The 18212-nt window shown below is 43.3% G+C and overlaps 1 protein-coding gene across 1 annotated transcript in view; it reads right to left on the bottom strand.

The window, feature by feature from the left end:
- Positions 1-17288, bottom strand: part of DDB1 (damage specific DNA binding protein 1) — a gene marked incomplete at its 5' end in the record, with an annotated part of 31544 nt that extends 14256 nt beyond the window's left edge. The window contains 16 exons of the mRNA XM_079708583.1: positions 170-377; positions 538-645; positions 724-887; positions 985-1163; positions 4252-4360; positions 4456-4531; positions 7534-7636; positions 8240-8356; positions 8967-9050; positions 9667-9825; positions 10588-10685; positions 11526-11640; positions 14170-14391; positions 14740-14856; positions 15905-16053; positions 17228-17288. Of these exons, the coding sequence (XP_079564709.1) occupies positions 170-377; positions 538-645; positions 724-887; positions 985-1163; positions 4252-4360; positions 4456-4531; positions 7534-7636; positions 8240-8356; positions 8967-9050; positions 9667-9825; positions 10588-10685; positions 11526-11640; positions 14170-14391; positions 14740-14856; positions 15905-16053; positions 17228-17288 (2069 nt within the window). The remainder of the gene's footprint in view (positions 1-169; positions 378-537; positions 646-723; positions 888-984; positions 1164-4251; positions 4361-4455; positions 4532-7533; positions 7637-8239; positions 8357-8966; positions 9051-9666; positions 9826-10587; positions 10686-11525; positions 11641-14169; positions 14392-14739; positions 14857-15904; positions 16054-17227) is intronic.
- Positions 17289-18212: the final 924 nt, after the last annotated feature.

The raw sequence follows: 18212 nt of genomic DNA, 5'->3' as shown, positions 1-18212 counted from the left end.
CCAAGGTGTTTCTACTGCATAACCAAGATTTGCAAACCTCTGCTCTATACTTCCCATCTCAGCTGGTCACTGACTTTGTCATTAGGAAAAGGCTGGAGGGGAGGGTCTGAGGAAAACAACACGATGTCCTCACTCCTGGCTCTTGCTGAGGAAAGAAAAAGAGGCTCACCTGTCAGGGTAGCCATCTGAGTTGAGGGGACACATGTAGTTCACCTCCTTGAGGTTGACATTGGAGAAGACCAATTTGTGGTTGCTGCTGTAGATGACAGTGGGGCGGTCAGAGCAAGCAAAGACGTTGGTGGTAGAAAGAGAACGGAAAGTCCTCAATACGGTGGGCTGGGTGCCCAGAGTCACCTTCTTACGGTCGCTCAACAGGCCTACAGAAAGAACGGCATCCAGAGAAAAAAGGAAAGAAATGAAACAGGACACACAGCTGGATTGTGAAGCTTCAAAAGCAGCACCCTGAGGCTAAGAACTCTGCCAACTCCAATACTCCTGATTTTCTGAAGAGCCCCTCACTCGAGGTGCTAGTCTCACCTGTCTCAATGTTGAGCCCAAAGTAGAAAAGCGCCCCATCTCCCAAGGCACAAAGGAGGTAGTGGCTACTCTCAAAGGTGGTCATCAGGATAGAACGAGGAATGATCTCTGTGGGAAAGAGGTACATTAAGTTCTTGTTCCAAATTCTGATTCTGATCCCAACCTAGGTCCTTAAAAGAAACACACCTCCACCCAGCATCTCTTTGTGCAGTAGCTCAAAAGAGGGCAGCTTCGCGATTCGGGCTGAGATGTCTGTCCAGAGACCAATAGCACAGAGAGGGGACATTCCACTGCTGTCCCCTAAAGGGGTGATGTCCAAGCAGGCCACTTCGTGTTCCATCTCTGTGTGGCTGAACAAGGAAGAATATAGCAGAGGAAGGAATCCAAGGATCAAAGAAGTCCCAGAGAACAGGGCGGGGCAAAAAGAGCAGACAGATAAACACACACCTGATCTGTCGGAGCTCCTGAGGATGGATCTGCAGGTAGTAGAGGGCCCTTCCCACAGCTACCACTACCTGGCTGCTATTGCAGGAGGCCACACTGATGTTCTTGCCCTGAGGCTCCTTCCACTCACTGACGAGAGCTTTGGGGTCTTGAGAGACCAACCTCACAGATGCTGAAGTGATCTAGAGAAAGAAGAGCAATGTCTCCAAGCCCCTGCAGGGATCTATACAGGGGTGAGAAGGTGGTAAATGCTGCCCTGGTGGAACCCTAAGAATAAGCTCCTCTGCCATATAGATTTATTTTTCCAAAGTTCTGCCATGATTAATTACATAAAGATGTCATTTTTAGCTGAAGCCCTGAAGAAGACTGGCTTCAAGCAGCTTACAGCTTACATACCTACAGGCAGAAAAAGAGAAGGCCTGTTTCACTCTGAGTAAGGCTTGGGTAACACACCCTATGGAAAGGTATCGATGGAGTAAGGCCTGCAACTACAAGTCTAGCTGTTTTTCTCAACCCAAAAATCAGACCTCTAAAATATCCAAGTTCTGGGAATTCCCCGGTGGTCCAGTGGCTAGGACTCCGTGCTTTCACTGCTGAGGGCGCGGGTTCAATCCCTGGTCAGGGAACTAAGATCCTGCAAGCCACGCAGCACAGCCAAAAAAAATAAAATAAAATAAATAAAATATCCAAAATATACAAGTTCTTTACTATGTATGAATACATTTTATACATTTATTTCATCACTGAAATAAAACAAAAAGCAGGTTGATAACACTTACCAAATACACCTTATCAATACACCTTACTTATCAAAACTGAGTTTCTACTTAAAGAAGAAAGCCCTTTAGAATTATAAACATTATGGGGGATGCAGAAACACTACAAGCTATTATTCATACTAATGAACTACAATGGGATTACATAATACTTCAAAGGGTTATTAGTCTTTCCATTTGGTAAAGAAGCCCATCATTGTAGAGAAAGTGGCGGGGGGTGGGTGGTGGTGGGATGAATTGGGAGATTGGGATTGACATATATACAATAATATGTATAAAATAGATAACTAATAAGAACCTGCTGTATAAAAAATAAATAATAAAATTCAAAAAAAAAGACATCACTATGAAGTTAAAGACAAGCCTCAAAAAAAAAAAGTATATGAGAAGGCACATTTAGAGGGTTAGAAAGAAAGTTAGAAAAGAGGGAAGTGGACAGAAGCTCAGGAGGGACACATCTCAAGAAAGAGGCAGCAGCTACTGGAATGTGCACCCAATATAGTAGGAGGGGTCATATCGGGCAGCCTGCAGTGAAGACAGGAGAAGGAAGACAGCCAGTGTAGACAGACTTTTTTGATTCCAGAATCTAGATGAAGACAGAGATGGGGCAATAGCTGGAGGGAAGTTCTGGGGTCTAGAAGTTATTGTTTTAAGGGCAGCAAGGTCTACGTGTAATTCAAAGCTAGAGGAGCCAAAGCGGGAGGGGTGGTTGTCTTCAAGCCCCAGTGCAGGGTCTAGAGGACCAAGGACAGGGTGTGATGCCGAGCCGAGGCTGCAGGATCACAGCTCTGGGAAAGGAAAGGCTATAGTTTGGGAGAGATCAGAAAGCAGAACTCTGGTTTCATACACAGAAAATGTGGTCCTTTTGATGGCTGAACAAAGGTGTTTCAGAAGCTTCAATGGGGAAGACTAAAGATTTTAATAAAAAACCTAATACTGCCCTTGAAAAAAAAAGAGAAGAAACCCATCATTAGTAATTGGGCTGGTATAAAATAGGAAATCAGCTTTTGAAGGTTCTGGTCTAGTGTAAATTACAAAACCAGGGCAGCAGCATAATTCTGAAAATCAAAAAAAAAACAAAAAACAAAAAAACAGGAAAGCCCTTTAACAACAGATAAATGAGTTGGGGCCAGTATTCAGGCCACCAGTTAGAAAACACTGACAAAGCGATGAGTCAGTAACTGGGCATTTCCCACATTTGTTCAACAAACTGACAGAAGCTTCCCTCCGGTTTTTACCAAACCCACCACTGCCTGTTGCCTAAAAGGAAGACCAAGAGGATAAAAAGATAGAGACAGTTCAATAGTCCTCAGGTTCTCAAGTGCTATACCTGCCACAGGCAAATCACTGACTCTGCTCAGTGTGGAGAACGGCTCAAAAGGTGAGGAGGGTGTGCAAAAAACCAAGAGCATCATGGTCACTCCAAACTGAAAAAGACTGCCAGGCGTTGAGAGGTGCGAAGAAATCAGGCTCTCACAGCTAACAAAAGTGCCAAAAGGCTATATGCCCCCCATATCACAGAAAGATTTAACATAAGGATCTGAACAGAGTTAGAACTCTGGTTATAATAATTAGTACCTTGAAAGTGCTGCCAAAAGTCATATATGGATGGTAGCCTATGACTAGTTATTTTTCTTCTTTGTGCTTTTCAGTATTCTCCAAATAAGTATATACTACTATTATAACACGGGGAAAAAAATGTGTCTCAGAAGACAGGAGATAATTAGTGTGAAAACAATATGCCCCTGCCCACCCCCCAAAAAATATATATATAATGATCCCATCCATAAAAGAAAATGTGAATAAACACAATATACAGTCATCCCTCAGTATCTGCAGGGGACTGGTTCCAGAATCCCCCAGCCGATACCAAAATCCGCAGATGCTCAAGTCCCTTATATAAAATGGAACAATAATTGCTTATAAGCTACTCACATCCTTAAGTGTCCTTTAAATCATCTCTAGATTAATTATAATACCTAATATAATGTAAATGCTATGTAAATAATTGTAAATACAGTGTAAATGATACATAAATAGCTGCTGGTGCACAGCAAATTCAAGTTTTGCTTTTGAACTTTCTGAAGTTTTTTTTCCCCATTTTTTTCGGCCGTGCCACTTGGCTTGCAGGATCTCAGTTCCCTCAGTGAAAATGCCAAGTCCTAACCACTGGACCACCAGGGAATTCCCACCCCAAATATTTCTGATCCACGGTTGGTTGAGTCCGCGTATTACGAAACCCGCAGATACAAAGGGCCGACCGTATATACATTTGCAAAGAAAAATTAAAGCTAAAAGGAACAACTCCAAAGTTAAAAGAGTTAATTAAGTTGCTCTCAGTAGTGGGTGATCAGGTAATTTCAATTTTTTCCCTAGCCTTTTTACATTACTTTTAGAGCCATAAAAATTGACTTCAAAAATCCGGTAGTGCTCTGTACTGCACTCTAGGTCAAATTCAAGTGTAAACGAGGTCCGCCCTTTTCTCTGTTACTACCTGGATGAGTTGTTGATGAGCCACGTTGCCACAGAAGAAAGTCTGCTGATCGTCCACAAATCCCATCAGTTCCGTTTCTTCCACTTCCTCTCCGTTTAACATGAGAACTCTGCAGCAGAATGGAAGGCCAGGGTCAGCCAGACCAGCTGCCCCACCTTGCAACCTTCACATGAGCACCTGGAGCTGGCACCAGACTCATCTTACCTTGTCTGGCCCACAAAAGAGAGCACCAAAGTGTCATCAGTCTCCCGATTAGGATCAGACCGCAGGGGCCATAAGCCTGGAACAAAGATCAAAGATTAAGAGGCACAGCACAGACCAACACTCGGCTCCCACAATCTGAGGAAGGAGCAGCCTAACCCCACGGGAAGAGCAAGAAATTTGGCGTCAGTCCTGAGATGAAATACCCACTCTGTTCCTCCCTGGCTTTAAGATTCTGAAGAAGTTAGATATTTTTAAAGCTGTTTGAGCCTGGTATTTTTAAGTTTTTCATTTGATTTTGGACGGGATAATTCATTTCCATGACTCAAAGTCAAAATTTGTTTTTTATTTTTTAATTTTTTTAAATTTATTTTATTTTTGGCCGTGTTGGGTCTTCGTTGCTGCACACGGGCTTTCTCTAGTTGTGTCGAGTGGGGGCTACTCTGTTGCAGTGCGTGGGCTTCTCACTGCAGTGGCTTCTCTTGTTGCGGAGCTTGGGCTCTAGGTGCACAGGCTTCAGTAGTTGTGGCACATGGGCTCAGTAGTTGTGGTACATGGGCTCAGTAGTTGTGGCTCGCGGGCTCTAGAGCGCAGGCTCAGTAGTTGTGGTACATGGGTTTAGTTGCTCCATGGCATGTGGAATCTTTCCGGACCAGGGCTCGAACCTGTGTCCCCTGTATTGGCAGGCAGATTCTTAACCACTGAACCACCAGGGAAGTCCCAAAATTTATTTTTTAAATATTTAACACAGAAGTCTCACCCCTATACCTCTCCTTCCAACCTAGCCCCCAAATAAGTAAGCAATAATAGTTTATCCTTCCAATTCTTTTTAATTTAGGAAAATAGGTAAACACTGTGTTGCAAGCCAATATATACAATAGCCTATCACAAACTGTCTGTACCTTGTTTTTTCATCTAATATATGCCTGGGCCTTTATCATAACAGAATAGTTCCTTGTTTTTGACATCTGCACAGTATTTAATTGTATGGATGTAACAGTTTATTAGTTAGTTCCCACTGATGGACCCTTTTTCAGTATATTGCCACAATATACAACGCCACAATGAGTAATCTTGTATTTATGTCACTTTATACATATAAAGGTCTATGGGCTAGATGCCCAGAATTGGGCTTGTGGGGCAAATCACTAGGTGCAGTTGTAGTTTCCGTACACATTTTCAGTGAGCATGCTCATTTTCTCACAGCCTCACCAACACAATGTGTTGTCAAACTTCGATTTTGGCACCTGGTAAAGTATTGTATTGCTATTTTGTTTTGATTCGCACTTCTCTTATTATAAGTTAGGTTTGTTACCTGTCCATCCATGTACTTTGCTAATTTGGGGGCAGGAAATTTTGTGGTCTTTCTAGAAATTTTTTATGAATTGAGAGAGATTAGGCCCTTGCTTATAAGATGAACTACAAAATGTTTTTATCCAATTTGCCATTTCTTCTTACTTAGCTTACAGTGTTTTGTTTTTGCCATGCAGAAGTGTTTTATTTTTATGCTGATAATTTATTAATCTTTCTTTTTGGCTTCTGTACTTTTGAGTCATTGTTTGACTATCCTCACTCCAAAATTAGAAAGGAATTCACCACCTTTTTCTTTTAGCTTTTGTATGGCTTCATTTTTTTACATTAAGTCTTTGATCCATTTAGATTCTAGCAAGGTAGACACTGCGCAATATGGATCCAAATTTATCTTTTCCCAAATGACTCCAGTTATCCCAACACCATTTATTCAAAAGAATTATCTTTACCTCACTGACCTGAAATACCACCACTATTGTACACTCAAGTCCCACACACAGTTGTGTCTATTTCGGGACATCTGAGTCTGCCCATGGGACTCTTGCCTATTCGTGCACCAAAACCAAACTTTTAATTTCTAAGGTTTAATAGTACATTTTTATATCTGGTAGGACTAGGCCCGTCTCATTGCTCTTTTTTAAGTTTTCCTAGCTTTTCTTGCTGCTTCTGTTTCCCATTTAGACTTTGACTTGCCCGGACCAAAGAAAAAAAACCTATTGATATTTTTATTGAAATACATTAAATATAAAAATCAGAGAGAAAAAGCTTTATAATGTTAATTTATAAGACCTTGGCATGTCTTTTTCATTTGATCAATCTATCCTTTTAATCCTTTAAGAGTATCTTAAAAGTTTTCCTTACATAGATTTTGCACAATTCTTGTTCAACTTATTCCTTGGTATTTTATTGCTATTGTAAATTGTCTCTTTCCCTCTATTACACCTTCTAATTGTGTTTTTACATGAAAACTACTGATTTCAGTACATTAATTTTATACCCTACCTTAATGAATTCTTATTGCCTGTAGTCAGCTTTTCAGTTGATTCTCTTGTTTTGTAGTTTTATGATCTCTTCCCAATTCATAAAACTCTATTTTTTTATTAATATGTTCTCATCCTCTTACTTTTTTATATTCTGAATTACTTTTTTTAAAGATGTGCCTCCTATATACTACTTTGAATTAATTTTTGCCTTATGATCCAATCTGATCATCTTTTTCTTATAACAGCTGAGTTTAGCCCATTTATGTTTACTGGTACCAGATATCTGATATATGAGTTACTCATACAGATGTTTGATATCAGTTCTGTCATATTATTTTAGGTTATGTTTACTGTTTGTATATTATAAAAGTCTTTCATTATGTAGTCTTTCTTTGATCTTTTTGATTATTAGAGTTCTCTTGGAATTTACAAAGATCTGTACTTTTGTTCTAGAAGTTACCTTTACATGTACATCTTTCTATGAAATTCTCAGTCTCCTCTCTCTTTAGGGATTCTATCAGTTCCCTTATATAAACAACATTAAATTTCACTTGTAATCTTTCTTCCACCATTCCTCTACTCCATTATCCAATTTTGGTCAATATTCTCTTTGACCAAAGTTTACTTTGGAACTTTTCAATATATTTAAGCTTCTAACACTTATTTGGCATTATGACTTTTTTTACTCTTTCTTTGATCTGCTCCCCCCCAGAAGTGTCTTCATGACATGTAATGAGGCCAAAGTCACTCAAGTAAGATCTGCATCCTATGTCCACCAAAAGGATACCTTTGATGCCTGGCAAGTCAATGCTGGCATGCTCGTGGATTCCAATTCCATTCCGGATGATCCGCAAAGAGCCTTCCTTGAAAGCCCCCGAGCAAGTGACCAGCTGCAAGTAGAGAAATGGTTTCTAAATAACCCCCTCCAGACTGGGGCAACTAGACTGATGCTCAGCAAGTAAACAAGCTATACCTAAATCCAAGGACCCTTTGTTGTGGAGCTAGGTTTGAGGATGCAGACTTAGCAGAGGTTGATCTCCAAAGTCTCTCAAATTTATCAAGCAGACAGGATGTCCTAGTCCAAGAAGCAAAAGGTTCCTACCACTATCCCTAGCAAGCTTGTTTCCACCATGGGAACCTAGTTCACTGGAAAGAGCACAGGATCTGAAGGCAGACACACCTGCCATTTAGTAGTTATGTAACCTTGGACAAGTTGCTTAATCCTTCTCAGCCTTAAGTTTCCTCACTTCTGAAATGGCCAAGAATCCCTATCTAACACAGTGCTTATGTGATTATAGATAATGTATGTAAATTGCCTGGCAGACCAAGATAGGCACTCAATAAATGGTAGTTATCCTCACATCACTGGAATTAGTGAGTGAGGCTCTTAAAAGTTATCTGCAGTGCACACTCCCCATTCTAGCTAAGCAGACCCAGGAGGACACCGTTTGAGTGGGCATACCAACTATCCCTTTCCAGGATGACCCCCTTACCTGTCCCTGCCCCTGCCTCTCCAGGTCCACCACACACATGTCCACAATGGGTCCTAAATTGGTAAAGGTTTCCATGGCCACTACATAGGAGCCTTGTTCATTGCTGTCAACATTGAGCTGAAAAAGAAAGAACAATGCTAGTCCTGGAATGCTCCAGACCCACCCTAAAGAGAGAGTTATCATCCAAAAGAAACTCAACCCTACTAGATCTTCTTATGCTCTAAGAAGATCTTATGCTCTTACGGATGCTTCTTATGCTCTACTGGATGCTTCTAGAAGGGAACTGCTAAGGAACATGGCTATCCTACAGGTGACCCACTAACCAGCCAGGGATTTCTAATCTGGCATCCCATGGATGGATTTCAGAGGAACAGTTGGAAATTAATGTAAAATGTTTGCATGCATTCTTCTGCAGAGAAGGTTCAAATTCTCATATTCTAGAGGGGATCAAATACATTAGACTATGACGTATTTGAAGGTAGAAGCTAGTTCTTGTTCATCATTGTATCCACAGTACCTAGCACCTTGCCTGGGACATCTGTTGAATGAACATTTAGGACAAAGAGCTAGTCAGGGTAGGATGCTAAATCAACCAAGTAGAAAGGTGGATAGCAGACATATGGATGAACTGAAGAAACTGTGAGAGGTACTAAACACAGAAAGAACTTAATGAAGAAGCAGTGAAGACTGCAAAAGAGAAGCCAGAAAGAAGAAAATGTCTTCTCACCTTCACAAGCTGGGAGTCACCAAGGCGAGACCCGACAAACACAACACCGTTATCAAGGTATGTCAAGCACTCAGCAATAGAGGTCTAAAAGAAAAGCAAGGGCATGAAAGACATGAGAATGGACTTCACGTGGGATCCAGACACCGTCCTACCCACCTCTCAGGCATGTGCTGAGAAAAATCACACCTGCAGTCATGATTCCCAAAACAATTCTCCATTTCAAATCCCCAGGTCACACTCAACAATCATTCCTAAATCTCTGAAGTTTGTGACTCTTCATTTATCACATCCCTATAGTCAGAAAAATCAATGATTTGTCTTGCAGGTGCCTGCTCCAAATGATCATTTTAATCCCAACAGCTCCAGTCTCCCCAAAATAGCTAGAGGCCTCTAAAATTTGCTGCACTGTTCTTAACAATACTTTTGTAGAACGTCTTCCCATAACTGAATATCAGCCTTAGATTAACCTTTAATTCTACAGTGTATCCTTTTTGTTTCTCTTTTTTTTTTAATACTTGAGGTAGTACCCACTGCCTGTGAGATTCTCTAGAATCTACTCATTCAAAAACCAACTTCCACAGCAGGACTGAGCATTTGTTGTTGGGTGTTAAGTAATATAATTCCCAGGTGCAGTTTGGGACCACACATCTGGGGTCACTAGGCACCTAGGAGAATGTAGAAGAGTAGGGACAGGGCCTACCTCCCCAAGGAGCTCCACTCGGAGATCCTTGAGGGTGACGGTGCCATCCATCTGTTCCTCCTTCTCCAAAAGCAGCATGAAGAGCCGTCCTTCCATGTCTCCCAGCAGGTAGCGGGAGCCATTGGGGTCCACGCGATTGTGACACACAATTGTGCTTTGCTGCCAAGAGGGAAGACACAGTCATTAGACATTAAGCGTCCTCCACAACCAGAAAATAAACCCTAGCAGACCATTCCCTTTGCCAAACCCAGCCACTTCATGAGCAAGGAATCCACTCAGCTCACATTACATGTGTGATCAAAAATGAGAACGTTTTATTTTTTTATTTATTTTTTTTTTTTTGAGGACGTTTTATTTTGAAGACAATGTTCTGAGGAGCTCAACATACTTTAAATGTTTACTCACATATTACTTTACTGGAAAACAAATACATAAAAGAGGAGGCAGCTGTAAGTATTGACTGGACTACTCATGCTACGACACATTTTGTTATTTATCCTCAAAAAAGAAAATAAAATTAAGCTTTTAAGCCTTCATTTCTATGACTTGAAATTTTAAGGTGAAATTTTTATGACTAATTTTTTAAGTCTATATATATTTTTCACTATATTATTTTACCTGATTTGAGCTCTAAAAACATTAACATTTATTAGAATTCCCGAAATTTTTCCTTTCTTCAAATTGCCCCAGTGAATGGAAAGGATAAACCAAACTTTGATTATTTCTCTCCCTTAGTTAGCAAGCAAGCTCTTTGTAAGCAACACCAAGCCAATCTCTTTGTATTCCCAATGACCAACACAACATCTTATATACATAGTGAATAATGTGACAGATACCTCTGAATCCCCTTCTGACAAATGGTGGGGAAAGGAAGGGGGGGAACAAACAGAAAGAAGAAAAAGGGAAAAGAATGCTGCTCACCTTAATGATGGGAGGGGCAATCGCCAGATATTTGTCACCGTTGTGATAGGTGATTGATTCCTGTCCAATGATGATAGCGCCTCCAAAAGGCTCTGGGACTGCAGGAGAAAGAGTAGCATTAAAATGCTCAGCATTTGGGACCTGCCAAACCCCGAGGCAGCAAGGGCACTGATCCAGTTATCTCTGAGGCAACCTTGAAGATAATCATTTTTTAGACATCAAAGTCCAGGGAATATGATAAGCTTTTTCTGAGATTACTGTCTTAGAAATTGTAGGCTGCCCACTCTGTACTCCTGGTCGTACTTTTACTGCCACTCTTTCGGAGTTTCTGAGATTTTTTTCCTTGTTCCTTAGCTTCATTTCCCCCATTATCAGGGCTACCATATAGAAGAGCCAATTTGCACTTAAGAGTTTTAAAACTTCTCTACTAGGTGAAACACACAACAGTGTTGGGGGTGGAATATAGGATAAAGAGCAAAGATGCCTGGATTCCAGCCTAGGCTTTGTCAGTGAGGCCCAGGCACGGGCAAGTCCCTCGGCCTTGTTTCCTCATCTGTGAAATAAAGGAGCCAGATAAAATAAGCTCTATTGGTCCCCTTCAGTTTTTTTTAATTTTTGCCCAACAATAAAATAATGAGACTAACTTCCATATGCCACTCTTCAAATCAATCTCACTGTTTTAGTTAACCCCACCACCCCAAATAAAGGGAAGTTATACTTTTGGGGGAAGGGTAAAACACAAGACAATCCCAAAGACAAAAATGCAAAAAACAAAGGGAAGCACATTTACAGGTAGGAGACATAAGGGAGGGCTGAACAATGCATGTGCTCAACAGCACTGGAGTGCTGAGATGAAGGGCAGAGAAGGTGAGGAAGGAGCAGTAGGGAACTGGCCCAGAAGTGGGGCAGAGGCAGATTTCCTAAATCCTCCAACAAACCTGCAATCACCATGGAAGCTTCAGCTTCTACGTTTTCCTGTTTCCAAGGGCCCTTATTGAACTCCTTCTCTCGGAGAGACACCTCATAGGTTTTTACGTGCCGTCCCTGAGGGTCCTAGGTGAGGAAAGGTAGAATCATTAGTCCCTACGAAGGGTGCCCTGGGCTGGAGAGGGGCCCTGAAAGGGTCAGCATCTGACACTCCTGTCATGCCAGCCTTCCCGACCTTATCCATCAGCATGCTAAGGGCCACCAGCTGAGCTTGTGACAGTCTGGGTAGACTGTGACCGAGGCTAACTGTTTCTAACAACTGAACCAACAAAGAGAGATTTAAAAATTAGAAAAATCAACTTGTCACCCTGTACTAATCACTACAGAGATATAATGTACATATGTGTACATTTGTGTGTGTATATGTACATATATAAGATATATGTATATATATATTCTCTGGTCCTTACCTTCAAAGAACTTATAAAATAGCTAAAGAGGAAAAACAAACACACTGAGAAGTGAAACACATCTAACAAATTTTTAAAATTTGTTTGACACAAATGAGAACCTACTGTATAGCACAGGGAACTCTACTCAATGCTCTGTGGTGACATAAATGGGAAGGAAATCCAAAAAAGAGAGGATATATGTATATGTATAGCTGATTCACTGTGCCACACAGTAGAAACTAACACAACACTGTAAAGCAGCTATACTCCAACAAAAATTTTTTTAATAAAATAAAAATCAATTACAGTCTAAAACAAAACTCTGTTTGATACAATTCTCGGATGCATTCTGCATTCTGATAGGGTGGTGGTAAAGAACAGAGCATGCTGCTCCCCTAAAGTTAGTCAAAACCTCCAGTCCTGACATTGTCAACACCATCTTCCCCTCCTTTTTTTGAATCCTGACTCACTTCAGACCTGGAGCTATCAAAGACACCTTTAAGAGACTAAAAGAGCCGGCATGGGGCCAGTGGAGGGTGGCCTCATCAAAGGCCAGACTAAGCTCTAAGAAGTTATGGAAGGAATCCGACAGTGTGTTCAGGGCAGGGCCCACATCTTCATCATTGTTTACAGCTCCTGAAGCACTCTGCATGACTACCTTTCACATGGTATTTTCCTTTTTTTTTTTAAATTTTGGCCAAATCACGTGGCTTGACGGATCTCAGTTCCCCTACCAGGGATTGAACCCGGGCCACAGCAGCGAAAGCGCTGAATCCTAACCACTAGACCACCAAGGAACTCCCTCACGTGGTATTTTTCAAATTGACCTTTGGGCACAAAACAGGAGCAAAAAATCATTTTTAGTTGATGAAAAGATTTTCCCATCAATGATTAGGGGTAAGACTCAACTTCACCATAAATTCAAGCTGGGGTTTGGATTTGGGCCTCTGAGACACACATATGGAAATGAAGATCATTCACAACCCACAGCCCTGAGGCTGCACAGAGTCAGCCTTGAATAACCAACATCAATGTTTTAATGATGTGATATTTACAAAACTGAAGAAGTGAGAGAGATTCCAAATTATTATTTCAGACCTGATATTTAATGTATTGTAAATAAGATTAAACAAAATCTCCTAAGCTGGTTTCAACCTATTCAAATGAACTTTATATCAACCAGCCTCAAAACTACAGCACTTACTGTGACACTAAGAAATATACAAAAGTACATCAGTATTTCCAGTACTTAACACAGTGTTTAAAAAGTGTTTACAGGGCTTCCCTGGTGGCGCAGTGGTTGGGAGTCCGCCTGCCGATGCAGGGGACGCGGGTTCGTGCCCCGGTCCGCGAGGATCCCATATGCCGCCGCAGAGCGGCTGGGCCCGTGAGCGGAGCTTGCGCGTCCGGAGCCTGTGCTCCAAAACGGGAGAGGCCACAACAGTGAGAGGCCCGCGTACCGCAAAAAAAAAAAAAAGAAAAAAAAGTGTTTACATGCCCACACACAGTACTTAGACTTGGACTAAGCTTTCTTCCATCATTTATTCAACCACATGCTAGTGAAATAACCTCATACTCTATGGCCCTTTGTTAAAAGGCTGAGATATTACCAAGATACAAGCATAGTAGTCTGGTGCTCTGCCACCCTGCCCCCACCCCACACCCCCTCAACAGATCTAGCCCAGAGAACAGCTGCCCAGGATCAGCTCTACAAAAGTTTTAGGCACAGACTAAAATAGAAGTCAAGAGCCAGCGGTCACCAGAAAGTGAGTGCTGATCAAAACGTACCTCTTCTTGGAAGACACATAAAGCATCCCCAAGACATTTTCTCATTGCTTGTAAGGGAATTTCCAGATCATTTCCTTAGAGCTAAGTTTTAATAATCCCCTAGCATGCCAGTAAGAGACAAAGTATAAACTGGGTCACCCTATAAAATCTCCAAGGCCCACAACCAGAGTGTAATCTCAGGATTAAAGCCTGCTACAGGCCCCCGACTGCTTCCTGCCTCCACGATAAGTACTTCTTCTCTCAAGGTGCAACCAAAACCTGACACATATTAATTGTATCATTCAAAACATTTTAGGACAAATACATTAAACACTTCTGCCTGCCCTACCATGACGTCCAGACATTCTGACCGGCAAAATGGACTCCCACTGTGCCAAACCATACAGCTTCTCCCTCTCTCCTCCTGCTCCAGTACCTGGTAGACAAAGCAGATGGTAGGTGCTTGGCAACCATATAGGAACTTGACATCAATTACATGCAACTCCTCCAGGCGGATGTTGAAGGCCTTGAGCTCTTTATTGTCCCGGTCTAGTGGAATAACCTTGAAAAGGCCATCATAGAGTCGCAGGCCAATCATTCGGCACTCAGGGTCAATAATGCCAATAATGCCAGTCTCTGAGGGGCGGCCAATTCGGTCCTGAGAAATAAAACTGGGGTTAGCGAAGAACCTCAAACACCTAGAGTAACAGAAAACGCTGGGCACCACCTTCCCAGGATGATTTTAAGAGTGGCAGTAAAACTAGTGGCGTCTTTTGGACATGTCAGGACGCCCAAATGTCAGTGTACACCTTTTTGCAAAACACTGAATCTCAGTGAATTATTACCTTCTCCCTTGGACTCTGAGTAAACTACAGAAGTCCTTAGTGTTTTCTCCTTGTTTCTCTGATCACACAGAGAGAGAGCTGCCCCAGCAGTACAGTTTTCTTCACCAAATCATGACAGCCCTACCTGGAAAACTCTCATCAGCCTGAAGCAGCCACCTCACCTGGACATTGCCATGAGCTCGCGTTATGATGTCAATGCTCTCGCCACTCTGCTTATACTCCAAGATGCAGGCATTGTACTTAGCTGTCAGGATAAACAGTAGGTCCTTGCTCTCCCCCTGGAAACCAACATCATACTATCAAAAGAGGTTTCTTTTGAAAACAGGAATGCTGTCTAGCCTTTAATCATCCTTTAAGCATATTAAATTCTTCAAGAATTTTCTTTTCTCCCTGAAAAAACCCCCGGTAAGTATGTAACACACATTAGTTACGCACACACCCTAAGGGTGTGTACAGAAAGGCCAGAACTGAAGCTGGTAAACATCTAGTCCACTTTCATGATTCTTCATCTCTGCTCTACATATAACGTATTCATCTAGTTCCACATCAGCTAATCTCAATTACTCCATTCAAATTCTGAAAGATGAATGTAACGCCTCCTCTAATCCCCTCCAAGTACTTGGAAAAAGAAAAAAAAATGTGAAGGAAGCTGAAGTGCATCTACAAAGTCTCTCTTAGTTATTAACACAGACCCCAACAAAGTGAGTATTTTGTTCAAAGGGTTATAACTTAAATTTTGAACCCACTGCTTCCCCATCAGATTCACTTACAGATAGAAACAGTCGAATTATAATAACAATAATAATTTGATGATGTGTTAACAATGAATGCTTGTTATGTGCTACGTCCTGTTATTAAATCACTTAATCTTGACAATAACCCAGAGGACTGGATACTGTTATCCCCATTTGGCAGATGGGGGAAAAAGGCTCTGAAAGGTTAGATGACACCCAAAATTAGATTTAATAAGGAATAAAGCCAGTACTGCCCTAACTCTAGAGCCTACTCTCTGAATCACTATGATGACCCACAGGATGGTGACCCACATTTCAAACTGCTTTAATATTCCCTTCTAAAAAGTCAACTTGATTAAAAAAAAAAAAAGTCAACTTGATAAATTTTTCCCTAGCAAATCTCTCCTTCTATTTCTTGGAAGCTTTTTAAATAAGAATATAAATTGAAATCTGCCATTCAAAAAGAGAAGAGTTTCTCTCCTAAGCCTTATTGCACCCATCCTAAGCAAGCAGTGACATAAAACAACGTAAAACCGACTACAACTAATAGTTCTCCCTTTGTTGCTGGGCCCAACCAACCCAGAGCACTTACCTTGGGCCTGAAAAGCTCCATGACAGCAATCTTCCCATACATGCCCACCTCTTTGACGGGCCGAAGCCCCTCAGCAGTGACCACATAGATCTCTAATCTCGTATTTTTGGCAATCAACAGGTTCAAGTCTTCAGCTGAAGTAAAGTGTCCTGAAAGAACAGATCCTCTAATTTTTGAAGCCAAAGCACTATCTAAGTGATCCTATCACTTCTACCTAAAACCTCCTGAATTCTCGATTTACTTCACATATTTCTCCGGTCCCCTCCATTCACTCCCTTCTCACCAAATCCTCAGAGTCTCACTTCACACATTCAAGAACGCTACTTCCCTCATCAGATTAAGAAACTGGACTGGGCCTAAGAGCAGCATGTCCTTCAACTGCCAATGACTGTGAAAACCCTTCAGATGGCTCTGTGCCCTCGAATTTCACTTTTCCTATCGCAGTGGCCGACTCATACTCTAATTAAGGGATGCTGGAGAAAGTGTTCCTCCCTATTCAGTCCAAATTTGAATTTTCACAAAATCTTTACCAAACAGACTAGATCAAACGAAGACAACTCTCAGAGCTTTATCTTAAAACCTTGTTTTGTTTGCACCTCTTGCCCTCCCAGCAGTCCTCCAAAACCCCATCCACACTCCTTCATAGCCTCCAACTCCACAACAGCAGTTTTCTTTCGGAATCATGATTCGGATTTACATAAAAATACAAGTTTGAGGGCTTCATATTCTGTTGAGAACTTGGTTCAAGATGATTATTGCCGGGTTCTGGACATTTGCGTCCTTAACAATTCTTGCATAAACAAACAAGGCAAACCCAGGACTGGGCTGGGCCATTCCAAACCCTCTTCTCCAACAGCTCCCTCTCGTAAACAACAGCCCCAGGCAAAGCGCACTCCTCTCTGTCGGGTGAGTACGGACATTCCTCACATCCCTCCACCTCCTGCACCTCCCAGGCTCTTGCCCCAAAGTCGCCATCATCACCGCCCCTTCCCCCCTAACCACACGAGGCCAATCTCGCGGCCCAAGCAACACCGCACAAACAACTCACACTCCACTCTCTGTCCCACTGGGCGCGTCCCTGTCCTCGAGGCCAAGTGACCTCCGAGAACGAAAGGGGACCCTCAAGAGCAGCTTTTACTCCCCCAAAGGCGCGTGTTGAGACAGCTTCTTTTAAGCCGTGGGCTGTGGGAGGTCCCTCGGCCGCCAGCGCCTTCCATTCCCTGGGCCCGGTCCTGGCGGCAACCCGGGGGCCGCGGGCTTCCCTAGGCCTCGGTTCCCCCCAGCTCCCTCCCTCACCGGGGTCTCCTGCCCCGGCAGCCTCACCGGTCACGCAGCCGTTCACGGCGGTGGGCTTCTGTGCCGTTACCACGTAGTTGTACGACATGTCGAGGCCTGGGGAAGCCCAGCGGGACTCAGGCGAAACGTAAAAAAGACGGACACGAGCAAAGAGACAGGGAGCCCCCACCCGCGCGCGGCGAACTCCACTGCCGCTGTCTCCGCCCCAGAGACACGTTGCAGGCCAGAGCGGCCGGGGCGCGGGGCATCACGGGACGGGCTCACCTGGCCTCTTGGAGGACTCAAGGCGCCGAGGCGGCCAACCAAGGGAGGCCCCGCCCCCAGAGGCCCCGCCCACCTTCTACCGCCCGAGCTTGGAGTACCCGGATGAAGGCTCCCTGTCGGGTCCTTGGGAAGTAGTGGCGGTTGCTGAGGTGGTGGACGCTGGCGAGAGCTGGTCGCGGAGGTGCACCGACGCCTCCTCCTCCTCCGGAGCTGCCCCGCCGACCTCATCCCTAGTCCGCGCCCCTCGCCCTTTCCCAGACCCCGTCCACTCCATCTTCCCTGCTCCGGGAGCCTTCGGGGTTGTTCCCCCTTTTGGAACCGGAAGGTACTGCAGAGGCCTGGAGAGGGGAGGAAGGTGACAACAATTTGTGCACCTCCCAGACTAGAACCGAGGTTTGTACCTCCCTTCCGCTAGCTTTCCCAGTACCTCTAAACCCAACCCTGCCCTGACCCTAGATTGACCGATCACTCCGCTTCACCTGGCATGCGCGGGGGGGAGGCCCTTAGGCTCTCCCCTCTCCCCTTTGGGCTTGTGTTTGTGTTTGAGACTTTGTGTTTCAAGGGCCCAGCAGGCCACTTGCCCAGCACAATTAGTCCCCCCGTGGCTGTGCAAATTCTGACCTCAAACACAAAACCAAAAATTCCCTGGTGAGAACCTTAGTGACCCAGGAAAGCAGTCAGTTAGCCCTGCAACTTCCAGGCCGCTCCACATCAGACACGCCCTGCAAGGAATAGGAGGAGAACCACG

Source organism: Hyperoodon ampullatus (genome assembly GCF_949752795.1).
Source record: "Hyperoodon ampullatus genome assembly, chromosome: 7".
In the NCBI taxonomy this organism is placed as follows: Eukaryota; Metazoa; Chordata; class Mammalia; order Artiodactyla; family Ziphiidae; genus Hyperoodon; species Hyperoodon ampullatus.
This window is presented reverse-complemented; position numbering and strand designations above follow the sequence as displayed.